At 50.0% G+C, this 12789-nt stretch overlaps 1 protein-coding gene across 1 annotated transcript; it reads left to right on the top strand.

The window, feature by feature from the left end:
* Positions 1–234: 234 nt before the first annotated feature.
* Positions 235–12755, top strand: tulp4b (TUB like protein 4b). The gene is made up of 16 exons (XM_089004707.1): positions 235–351; positions 1373–1556; positions 2108–2377; positions 2781–2909; positions 3008–3169; positions 3357–3537; positions 3714–3821; positions 4016–4173; positions 4318–4542; positions 4627–4861; positions 5117–5240; positions 5374–5518; positions 5635–5728; positions 6783–6926; positions 8006–11139; positions 11463–12755. Exons 2-16 carry the CDS (start codon positions 1539–1541, stop codon positions 11577–11579), a joined length of 5244 nt encoding a protein of 1747 aa, XP_088860833.1. The 5' UTR covers positions 235–351; positions 1373–1538; the 3' UTR covers positions 11580–12755.
* Positions 12756–12789: the final 34 nt, after the last annotated feature.

Genomic DNA, 12789 nt, shown 5'->3' with positions numbered 1-12789 from the left:
GAAAAACTGATCCTGTGACTGTAAAGTGACCTTGACAGTTTTGAAAGGCACTAATAAATGAAAGGTATTATTATTATTATTATTATTAAAAAAGCGCTGACATTAGATTGAACCACGCTAACCCCGCCCCTTAAATGACCAATTGCGTTTTTGTGGTGTTTTTTTTTTTTTTTTTTGCTTTTCAATTCAATGATGTTGGCCGTGCTTTATTCGGTCAGCTGGCAACCCGCACGGGAAGCCCCCACCTCGCATCCAAAGTGCGCAAACGGAAGAGGAGGGGAGGGGGGGGGGGTCTGCAAGGAGACTCGCTTGCTGCAGCCAGGCAGCGCCTGGACTGGATCGGCACCACAGGTACAAACGACTGCATCGCGCTTGTCCTTCTAATGCATGTTTTTTTTTTTTTTTTGGGGGGGGGGGATGATTGACGCAAAATGGCGCTCGGCTTGTTGTCTTTTTTTATAGCGCTCGCATTATATCACGCTATTTTTTTTTTCAATCTTTGTCTCCACTCACTTCCACGATGAACGGACGGGATCGCTCCCATGAATATGCACACGTATGCGCGTGTGTGAAAATGATCATGTGTGATGACGTCACAATAGGGATGAAGGACGAGCTGTGTTCGTTGGCATGGAGACGACGGGCCACTTCTGTCAATGCGAGGCTGCTGTTGCATGGAGACAACAACAAAAAAACAGTGACTCCTGCATCACGATGACTATTTTAGCTCATTCATTCTACGCTAGCAATGCTAGCCTAGCATCCATTTTGACGATGGATGTTTGTAAAATCATCCCGCTGGCCGTTGTGAACTCATTCGCTGCCATTCCTGAAATGTATTGGGGAATTGAAAAGTGTGACGTGGCGCGCCGTTCTCAAATGTGTTTGGCTTTTGGGTGCTGATAAAGCGCTGGTCGGACCTCTCGCAATGTTTTTCTCTTTCATGAGGGGGCAGGCTTTTGTCCATGTTAGCGCTTTGTTCCAGCTTCAGCTGGTGTTAAAGCACTATATGACTGTAAAGTGACCTTGAAATGTTCTTATAAATGAAATGTATTATTACTATTACTGTATCTATTAGCTAGCTAGCTAGCTAGCTATCTTTCCATCTATTTGAGTTACTTCCGGGTTGAGTGAACGCTGGTGCGTGTGGCAGCCACTGCTCACCCACAGAAAAGCTTATCCTGTGACTATAAAGTGATCTTGAGAGTTTTGAAATGCGCTTAGAAATAAAATGTATTATTATTATTATTATTATTGAGGATAGAAGATTAGCCGCAGCAAGATGGAATATACGTGTGTGAATGAGAGGGATCCAAGTGCCAGAGTGATGCTACAGGGATTATTATTATTCTTTTCTTTTATCCTTCTTAAGCATCCATGGCGACAGGACGGAGGAGACATGGTATGGGCCGTTGGCGTCAAAGCACGTCCACTCGGATGAAGTGAAAGAGAGAGGAAAGCGCGATCGGCCAGCGTCCAAGCTTTTCATCTGAATGGAAAAAACATGGCCGCCTTCCACGGAGGCCTTTTGACTCAACATGTCCAGAAGCTATGAGGTTGGGTGATTGACAGGTCCATTCCGGACGGCGAGCATCGTTGATAACGTTGATATTGAGCGAAGGCTCTGAAAAAAAAAACGTGACGGCGCTCGTCTGGATTGGTTTTCGATTTACCTGCGGGCTGTCATTTAATAGCCAATTTACTGCGTGGCCAGTTTTTTGGGAACATTGATATAAAAACAAGGTCCAGTAAAGCAACCGTCGTCACAACGTGGATACATGCAGCTGTCAAAAAAGCTAAATTGGTACAAAATCACATACAGTGATACCTCAGCTTACGAACTTAATTGGTTAGCTAGCCAGCCAGTGGAGTTTTAAGGCTTAGAAAATTAGAAAGTAGAACATTATGTTTTATGGGGACCTTGGAACGGATTATTCTCATTTTAATGGTTTCCCATGGGAAATCATTTTTTGGGAGACACACTTTTCGCCTTTCACACTCTGTCTGGGAACCATTTAAGTTCGTAAGCCAAGGTATCGCTGTACCTAGCAAAAACATCGGATGAGATCGCCCTACCTGTTTTTTCGGGCGGCGTGTCTCCATGCAGCAGGGCCACTCGGTAGGGATGTTGGCGGCCGTGGAACACGGTCCAATCCTGTGCAGCGACTCCAACATCCTGTGCTTGTCGTGGAAGGGCCGCGTGCCCAAGAGCGAGAAGGACAAGCCCGTGTGCCGCCGCCGTTACTACGAAGAGGGATGGTTGGCCACGGGCAACGGACGCGGCGTGGTGGGCGTCACCTTTACCTCCAGTCACTGCCGGCGGGACAGGAGCACCCCGCAGAGGATCAACTTCAACCTCAGGGGGCACAACAGCGAGGTAAAAACCCGTGCGCTCGACCTTTGACCGTGAACGGGTACCCACTCGGTTCTCAATGCGACAAAGGAATGCTAAATGAACAATTGGCTACCGGTAACCCCAAAGAGGACTTCAACCCTGGAACCGAATGGGAGGGATCACCGTAACCATAAAACAGACACGCAACAAGAAGATCCCAAATGGAATTAACAATAAGCATAGAATAGAAAAGGCAACTCCTGAACGGTTTGGTACCCAATGACCAAATAGAGTGCAACGATAGATAACCACAGAAGAAAAACCTGAATAGGAGTGCACCAAAAATGGAAAAGGGTAGCAAACCAGGAGACCGGGAAATGACACCCTAAACTGCGTCCCAATAAGCAACTACAAAAAGCAGACGTGAGTGACCTTGGTGTCGTAGGTGGTCCTGGTGCGCTGGAACGAACCCTTCCAGAAGTTGGCCACGTGTGACATGGACGGAGGAATTTTCGTGTGGATCCAGTACGAGGGAAGATGGTCGGTGGAGCTGGTCAACGATCGAGGAGCACAAGTAAGTCGACTCATCTTGTGGATCCGAATGCGGATGTTTGACTCCGGTTCCGGCGGTTCGCTTTCACAATCCAACAAAATGGTCACGTGGTGCCGCAGGTGAGCGACTTCACGTGGTCCCACGACGGCACTCAGGCGCTGATCGCCTACCGCGACGGTTTCGTGCTGGTGGGCTCGGTCAGCGGCCAGCGTCATTGGTCTTCGGAGATCAATCTAGAGAGCCAGATCACCTGCGGCATCTGGACGCCCGACGACCAGCAGGTACACCCCGTGAAGGGATTCCAAAGTCGGAATGATATGCTCCCTCTTACGAGTAGCAGTCAAGAGGTGAGCAGCGGCATTTTGGCCCAAGTGGAGATGCTTCATGGAGGCTCGGCTGTCTCCTCTTGGTTTGTGTACTTGAAAAAGTTTAGTTTAGACCTCAAGCAACATCTGGGTTGCGTTTCAGGTGTTATTCGGAACGGCCGACGGTCAGGTGATCGTGATGGACTGCCACGGCCGCATGCTGGCGCACGTGCTGCTGCACGAATCCGACGGCATCGTGGGCATGTCCTGGAACTGCCCCGACTTCCTGGTGGAGGATAGTACTGAGAGTGACACTGACTCCGATGACAACTTCTTGCCTTTAGGTACCCTCTGCGCTTCATCTTGCGGGCCTTGGTGAAGCAGCATGTGGCTCGGTAGCATGTTGTATTTATGTCACCGATTGTACCGGCAATAATGCGGTGTTAGCAGCTGTGGCGGTTTGTCAGAAGAACTCACTGTTGCCGTTCTGGAATGACTAACTTAATACCGATGCGTTTAGTGCGGCGAGTCAAGCCTTTGTTGACCGTCACCTTCTTATCGGGAGAAATCAGCTTGATGAGCAACTACGATGACCTGTCCCCTGCCGTCATTCGCTCGGGTTTGAAAGGTAAGACCACGCCGGAGCTTGACCCCTCGTGCAATAAGTCTGAGGAGTCGTTGATTATTCCATAGTGGGGTTTGACTTCAGAGACTAGCGTATTCATGTTGGTAGAAGTGTATTCTACTGCCCCCCGGTGGTCACATCCGGACACCCATCATTATTTTCTGGTAGAATAAGCTTTCCTCCGCCATCGTTTCCAGACGTGGAGGCCCAGTGGTGCTCCCAAGGCGACCTCCTGGCCGTGGCCGGCATGGAGAGACACGGGCTGCCTTCAGACGCCGGCGTGCCCAGGAACGCTCTGGTTAAGTTCTACAACGTTCAAGGGGAACACATCTATACTTTGGAAACGCCAGCACAGGTACCAAAGTTAGCAAAGTACGAATGTTTTGCCTGAATTCGCTTGCTACGGTCCAAACGTCTTTGGAACGAAGCTATTGCAGAGGACACGACACCTCAGGGCTCCGTGTTCGACGACACGTTAACGTTGTCATGGTGGTTTCAGAGGCCCATCACCACCATCTGCTGGGGTCACCGGGACTCGCGGCTGTTTCTGGCATGCGGTCCGGCGCTTTACGTGGTGCGAGTGGAGCACCGTGTGGCCAGCCTGCAGCTGCTCTGCCAACAGGGCATCGCCAGTGCCCTGCGGGAGGAAAAGGACGTGGGCAAGCTCAACATGCCCTCGCTGCTCTGTTCCTACGTCACCACCGCCTTCATCCCTACCATTAAGGTGCCGCCTGATAACATCGGCCAAAATGACGACATTTGAGGGGACTCGGCTCATCGAAGGTTGACATACCGTTTTGTGTTGTAGCCCCCGATCCCGGATCCCAACAACATCCGAGACTTTGTCGGCTACCCGACGACAGGCAACGAGCGTCTGCACTGCACCATGAAACGGGCGGAGGACAGTCCTGAGGCGGGCGGTCCTTGCTACACTCTCTACCTGGAGTACCTGGGAGGACTGGTACCCATCCTCAATGGCCGTCGCATCAGCAAATTGAGACCCGAGTTTGTCATTACCGATCCCAAAACTGACAGCAAAACGGGTGAGCGCCGTCCATTTTACGAAAAGCATCTTGTATGGTGTCAGTCTTCAGTCTTTTCTGTTTTAGCGCGGGCGGTTTAAGACTTTCATTGGTTTAAGATTGGTTTAAGATCGGTTAAAGACTTTCATCGGTTTAAAACTTTCAGTCTTTTCTATTTTAGGAAATGAAGACCGAAACCGGTGGTCAGTCGCTCCTATTTTGACATTTCACCTCACTGTGTTCTGCTGACCCCCTGGATCTCTGATCCCCATTTAGAGGAATTGTGCGTCAACCCCATGATCTCGTACGCCGACAGCTGCAACTGCTCCGACTCTAGCGACTTGGAGCTGAGCGACGAATGGGTCAGCAAGAAGTCACCCAAGTTCGCCCGGGGAAACAGGTTAGCCAAACCACCGAGCACATGTTACCAATACGCTGTGATAGACGCTTGGGCTCGATTTTAACCACAGAGCAACAGCAAGATCCTGGAAAATTCTACATTTGATGATTGTTTTTATTTTCTTGCTCTATAGAATGAACCTGGAAGCGCGCAAATCTCCTAAACTGTCCCGCGTCCACCAAGACGGCCGGCGGTCACCGCGGTTAGCATCCAAGAAGCCTCTGGTTCGATCCCCTAGCCTAACGCGCCGCGAGTTTTCCATGGACGGACTCACCGAGGTACCACGCGTGCTATCTGGACGCACTTACTTGATTGTTAGAAAGCAACAAAGTATGAATTTCGCATGATTAAGTATCTGCCACCCCCGACTCCCATCTATCATTGCACTCTGCAGCACAATTACCTGGCTCAGGTCACATCCAATATCTGGGGGACAAAGTTCAAAATTGTGGGACTGGCTTCGTTCTTACCCGCCAATCTCGGCGCAGGTAAGCGGCGTCGTAATAACACATGATAAGGTGATCGATACAAAAAATGATTGTTTTTGGTTTTTCATATTGCTTTCACGTCGTTTGAAAGTGAGTTTTGTTGGATGTACAGTGATACCTTGGTTTACGAACGCTTTAGCTCACGAACCTCTCGCCTTACGAACATTAAATTTGCGAGAATTAAATCTTGGCATACCAACTAGTTTTCGGTGGATGAACTAAACCACACAGCGCCACAGTGGCTGGTGGACTAGTTTTCGGTGGATGAACACCAAACCGCACGGTCGAACAGCGCCACGGTGGCTGGCGGACTAGTTTTCCAAACCCACTTTCTTTGAGTGCAGATGTGCTTTGTAATTGAGTGGAGTACTTTTGCTATTATGGGACCAAAAAAGACCCCACCACAGGCTAGTGTTAAACCAAAGAGGACACAAATGAAAATGATGGTCGAGCAGGAGAAGGAAATCATTGAAAAATACCAACGAGGTGTGCGTTTGTGTCCCAGTGTCAATATGCTAAGTCAACCATTGCTACATGTGGCTAAGGGTGTTTCTGTGTCGTCTAAGCAACGGTCTCAGGCAATAGAAGAGGTTGAAAAACTTCTGTTGATTTAGATTAACGAAAAGCAGCTAGCAGGGGACAGTGTGAGTGAGGGCATTATTCCCGAGAAAGCACGGCAACTTCACCAGCATATCATCAAGAGGCAACTACATCAAGGGTCAATAAAACAACGTCATTATACAGTATAGTTTATTTCTTTAATTATAATACCATAGCACATTTATTATACATAAAATAAGGTCTATTTTGTGTTGTTTTAAATTTAAAATTATGTTTTATCGGGATCTGGGAACGGATTATTCTCATTTTAATGGTTTCCAATGGGAAATAAATGTTTGGCAGCCGAACTTCTCACCTTACACACACTTTCTGGGAACCAATTAAGTTGGTAAACCGAAGTATCGCTGTACTTCCAAAATGCGTCAAGAATGCAAGTACTTGCATTCAGCTTGGTGAACTTCCTCAAGTGTCGATATGTATTTGTGTGTTTCAGTCATCTACAAGACGAGTCTGCTTCACTTGCAACCGCGGCAGATGACCATTTACCTGCCGGAGGTGCGCAAGATCTCGCACGACTTCATGAGCTTGCCCGTGTTCAACCCCAACGTGTTCAGCGAGGACGAGGACGATTTGCCAGGTTTATCTTGCACGGTCACACCATATGTCGTTCACGTGGCCTAAAAAAAACGGAAACGGCAAAATGACTCACGCTGTGAAATTTAGTAGAAGTACAGATACAGTGATACCTCGGTTTACAAACCCCTTGGCTTACGAACGTTTTGGTTTACGAATGTTAAATTGATGACAATTTTACCTTGGCATACGAACTATTTTTCGGGATACACACAGAGTGCCATCATGGGTGATGTGTCGTTCGCGAACGAGCCCGTTCTCCTCACAAGAAAATGGCATCCGGCTTGTTTTTGTCCTCTATTCCCCACCCCCAGTCTTCGCTTAAAGCCACGTGATTGGTCAAGAACGCAGCAGTGTGTGTGTGTGTGTGTGTGGGGGGGGGGGGGGGTTAAACATTAAAGAGACAGGCAGACGACAGAGAGAGAGAAAATGGATAGAAGACAGTGACATCATTTGGACTTGTTTCAACTTTGATAGTTCAAAGGCAGAGTGTAGACTGCAAGGTTAAAATATCCCATCAATCAGGCTCCACAAATAACCCGCACAAGTCATCTGTACACTTGATGCAAAAAGCGATCAACGCAGCTAAACGGAACACAATTGCTGAGGAACTAGCTAAAATGATGGCAGAGAAAGCACCTCCAAGGGATCATTCCTCGAGATGGTGAAAGAAGAAGGCTACGTTCGTTCCTCATCACGTGTTTAATGCTGATGAAAGCGGCCACTCCATTCCATCAAGCCATCAACGACCGTCACAAAGGACAATAAAAAGACTTTATTATACAGTACAGTTTATTTCATTCATTGTAATACAATATCACATTTATTATACACAAAACAAGGTATATTTTGTGTAGTTTTAAGGCTTAGAAAATTATGTTTTATGGGGACCTGGGAACGGATCATTCTCATTTTAATGGTTTCCTATGGAAAATTATTTTTTGGGATACACACTTTTCGCCTTTTCTGGGAACCAAAAAAAGTTTGTAAGCTAAGGTATCACTGTGGCGTATTTTCCGGTTCATAAGGCGCACCCAAAAGCCTTGATTTCCCACTAACAAACTCTTCTTCCTTCCCATGAAGTGATGGGCTCATCGTCAGGAGACAACCCGCCCTGCACCGTCAACATTCCCATCGCTCCCATCCACAGTCCGGCTCAGGCCATGTCGCCAACTCAGAGCATCGGCCTGGTTCAGTCTCTCCTGGCCAATCAGAACATTCAGCTTGATGTCCTCACCAACCCCACAACCAACGCAGCGGCGGCGGCACCCGCATCCGTCTCTGTTGCCATCCCCGACCGCAGTCAAGACCCCACCCCGGTCGCCGCACCGTATCCGGTTCCGACTAGATACCCAAACCCCGGGCAGGTGATCTTCAACGGGCTGGATATGGGTCCGCTGCTCCCCGGTACGCTACCTCCCCCGCCGCCTCACCATCTCCCAGCCCGGCCGCGGTCCCAAGCGCCTTGCCAGCAGCAGCTGCAATCCAGGCAGCGGCAGCTGCCGCCGCAGGCCCAGCAGCAGCAGAATCAACGGCATCATCTTCAGCAGCTTCACCAACAGCAGAAGCATCAACAGATACCACAGAATCCACCAGTGGTGGCGGTGGCGCACCAGTTCCAGCAGCAGCAACACATCCAGCAGCAACAGCAACAAATGCAGATGCAGCACGAGCAAATGCAACAGCAGCAGCAGCAGATGCAGCAACAGCAGCAGCAGATCCGTCAGCAGATTCAGGAGATGAGACAGCAACAGCAGCAGCTCCAGCAGCAGCACCAGCAGATCCAGCAGCAGCACCAGCAAATGCAGAGGCAGCACCAGCAAATGCAGCAGCAGCTGAAGATGCAAATGACGCTGCCGCCGCCGCCCGCCGGCTACCCCGCCGTTTCCTTACAGCAGATACAACTCCTGCCGCCGCCCACCGCCGAACCCGGACTGGATCGAGAGCAGGGCTTGAAGCCAAGCCCGCCCCGGACTTTACCCCCTTCCTTTAGCAGCAGAGACAGCGGATCTGTGGAGGTTCAGGCGAGGAAGGTGAACCCCCCTCCTCCCTACCCCGGTACAGTGGCGTCTGCAGCGGCGTCGGCCCAAACGCTAGTCACAAACTGCGACAACCCCGGCGTCCTGGCTCCGGACGGATGCCTGAAGAAAGACGACTTTTTACTTCAGCCGGTGACCATACAGTACCCGACGCCTCTGGGGTACGAAAGGATCACGACATTCGACAGCAGCGGTAACGTGGAAGAGGTCTGCCGCCCGCGACGGCGTATCATCCGCAACCAAAACGCGTACGCCGCCCACGGCTCGGCCACGCTGAAGGTGACCTCCTCGCAGAATAAAAAGATTCATCTGCCCTACAGCTCGGCAACACTCAGTCGTCTGTCGGTCCCACGGTACTCCATCCCGAGCGGCGATCCGCCCCCTTATCCTGATCCGGCCAATCAGGTTCCGACGACGCTCGCACCTCCGCCACAGAGATTGGAAAGCAGTCTGATACACGCCACCCTGCGCCGCGACCGCCGCGACGTGACGCTCAAAGTTCCCACCACGACGGACAGTTCCAGGACGCTCCCCACCAAGGCCAAGATGAACAGCACCTTGGGTTTGACCTACCAGCAGAGGCTGCCCACCGCGTTATACACGTGCACGCAGTGCAGCAGTAACAGCAGCGGCACTAGCGTGAGCGTTAGCGGCGGGGGGACCTCCAGTAGCGGCATTGCGGGTGGCACGGTGGTCAGGCAGGACTTTCCCCCGGGGAAAGGAGCACACCACAGCACCATTATCGTGCACTCCAAAAACACCTCCCAGTCACCCTACAGTCTCCTGGGTTCCATGGACACCAGCCGCGACAGAACCGTGTACGTCAACTCGGCTTTCACGGAGGACGAGACTCTGAACCAACACCGTCACCTGGACAAACCCGTCCGGCAGATGACCCTCGGCGAGGTGGGCATCTCAGCAAAACGCCCTCCGCCTTACCAGTGGGAGGCCTCTGCGGCGGAGGAGTTCTGGCTTGCTCCAGAGCAAGCCACGCTGGCCCCACCACCGCCCCCTCACAAGCCCCCTCCACCTCTCATCCTCGGCCAGCCTCAGCACTTGGACGTGACGCGGCTACCGTTTGTCCTTACGACCAAGCCGCCGTCCAGCCCCGGGACCAGCACCCTCACGTTCCCATCGGGCTACCAGATATCACTGTCTCCTTTCCCTGCCGGCGTAGGTAGAGCCACCATTCAGACCTTACAGAACCCCGCGTCGCAATGCGGTCCGGGCCAAGTGGGTCTCCCGGTTCCGTTTGCTCAGCAGGACTCCAATTTGGTTTTATCGACGGGGTACTCTGCAAGTCTGGCAAACTTGGCCTGCTGCATCCTGCCCCCAATGTACCCAGGTGCCAGCTCCCGCACCGGCCTTCAACTGCACGCTGTCAACCTGCACCCCTGGAACCCTTACCCCTGCCCGCCGCCCATGCAGGACCCTCCGGCGCCTCCTCTTCCAACTAAAACTCATCAAATTTTAGAGAAGCCCATCCTTTCGCCGCCCCCTGCCAGCGCGCCGCCACCGCCGCCTCCTCTCCCTCCGCCGCCGCCACCCTCAGAGCTGCCCCCTTCAAAAAGCGCCGCAGAGGACCTGGCGGAGTCCGCCGCCGCCGATTTTGCGGAACCGTCCTCTCTCAACGCAAGTCCCGCCAGGCAGGAATCGGAGCGATTCAACAAAAAAAGCCGCAAGAGACTGGATAGCCGAGCCGAGGAGGGTAACGCGTCCTCGGCGTCGAGAAAGGACGGCCGGGCTCTGTCGGATTTCAACTCCCTGATCGCCAGCCCGCGACTAGGCAACAGAGACAAGAAGAAGCCCAAAGGACCCCGGGAGCAGCTCAACCGAGCCAAGAAGATGAGCCGGGCTGCCAACGAATTCCAAGACAGCTCCGAGAGCGAGCCGGAGCTTTTCATCAGCGGCGACGAACTCATGAACCAGAACCAGAGCGGTAAGAAGAGCTGGAAGAACAAGCGTAGCCTTCGCATGGCTAGCGAGCTGGAGGAGATCAAGTGCCGCAAGGCCAACGAACGGGAGGACCGCAGTTTAGGTAGCCAGGGTTTCGTCTATGTGATGGCTAACAAGCAGCCTCTGTGGAACGAAGCCACGCAGGTCTACCAGCTGGACTTTGGAGGTCGGGTCACGCAGGAGTCGGCTAAAAACTTCCAGATTGAGCTTGATGGCCGACAGGTAATTTGATGGATCCAGGAAGGTCATGACTGGTAGACTTGAAATGACAGTGATACCTCAGTTTTGGAACTTCATTGCTTCCCAGAAAGTGTGCGTCAGGCGAAACGTTCATCTTCCAAACATGTATTTCCCATAAGAAACCATTAAAATGAGAATAATCCGTTCCCAGGTCGCCATAAAACATCATTTTCCTGTCTTTGACACCGTGGTGTAACATACGGTCTGATTGTGAAAACTTGTTTTATTTTGCAAGTTAGAAATGTTACCACCTGCTTACTTACAGTATTTCCGTTCTTGTTCCCCCATCCCCAAAAAACGTTTAGGTGATGCAGTTCGGACGCATTGACGGCAACGCCTACATTCTGGATTTCCAGTATCCCTTCTCTGCAGTGCAAGCGTTTGCCGTGGCCTTGGCCAACGTGACCCAACGCCTCAAGTGAAGTTTTTATGGCGCTCAGGCGGCTTTTCTGGACCATTTCTCACCAGTTCACTTTGTCACGCTTGAGCACTTTGAGCCGCGTACAGGATGAATGTTTGAAATTGGCATTTCAAACAAGCCTCCCGCAAATAAGCTCGATTTGAACTAGGCGCACCTTTTGAAGGCCATTTCGGTACATTTGGATTCTTGCGAGGTCAACTACAGCTGGAGTATGAGAAATCCCCCCTCTTTTGAGAGAAAACGTTAAATATGATCAAAATTGATGAGAAGGTTTCTTCAGCCGTCATCTGTACTTCTATGAAGGTGTCGGATGTTTCACTTCTTATCCAAGAGGCTTCTTCAGCGAACCAAAGTCTTACTGGTAGTATCGGCCCTATATATATATATATATATATATATATATATATATATATATATATATATATATATATATATATATATATATATATATATATATATATATATATATCCCTACTGTCCAGACGTGGCGGTGCCAGACTCTCACGTGTAAAGTTTCCACGTTCCCAAAAAAAGTGGCTTTGCGCTAGTGTCATTTTTAGCTAGGTGCTTGTGACGCTACTACTTGTCAGTCAGTGCTAACTGTGTGCTACCAACCGCAAAATGTAATCCCAACTTTCAGTTTTGTTTTGACCCCAGTCAGAATGCTTCAAGATGGCGCACAACAAAGCACTTTTTTTAACCCTCTTACACAATGTTTATTCGATTGTTGTTTTTTTTTAACTGCAAAGAATGAAGATGCGCTGTACAATTTGGGTGCATAACGTTGATACTTTTTGCATTGCTAAATATTCAATGAGAATGTCAGCAAAGAAACGTTGCAACGGGATTCAACATCGGATAATCATGCTCATCGAAGCTCCGGTGCTAATGTACAAAGAAAAACTACCACACTTGCTATCTCGAAAGATTGATGATTAATGTCACGCTGCTATGTAGTTTTCCCTTACCGTGTGTGTGTGTGTGTGTGTGTGTGTGTGTGTGTGTGTGTGTGTCAGTGATCTGCAATATTGATTTCTATGGCATAATGTTAAGTTTTCTTTCTTTTTCTTGTGAAAAAAACAAAAAACAAAACACAAATATGAGATGTGACCCGAGATGTACATTTGTCCTGGACACATTATGGACAAAATAAATGAATCAATGAAATATTAGATTGAATCACAATAAAAATTAAAAATATTCTAAATATA

Source organism: Hippocampus bargibanti, linkage group LG09, assembly GCF_051943395.1.
Source record: "Hippocampus bargibanti isolate YZ-2025 linkage group LG09, ASM5194339v1, whole genome shotgun sequence".
Classification (NCBI taxonomy): Eukaryota; Metazoa; Chordata; class Actinopteri; order Syngnathiformes; family Syngnathidae; genus Hippocampus; species Hippocampus bargibanti.
This window is presented reverse-complemented; position numbering and strand designations above follow the sequence as displayed.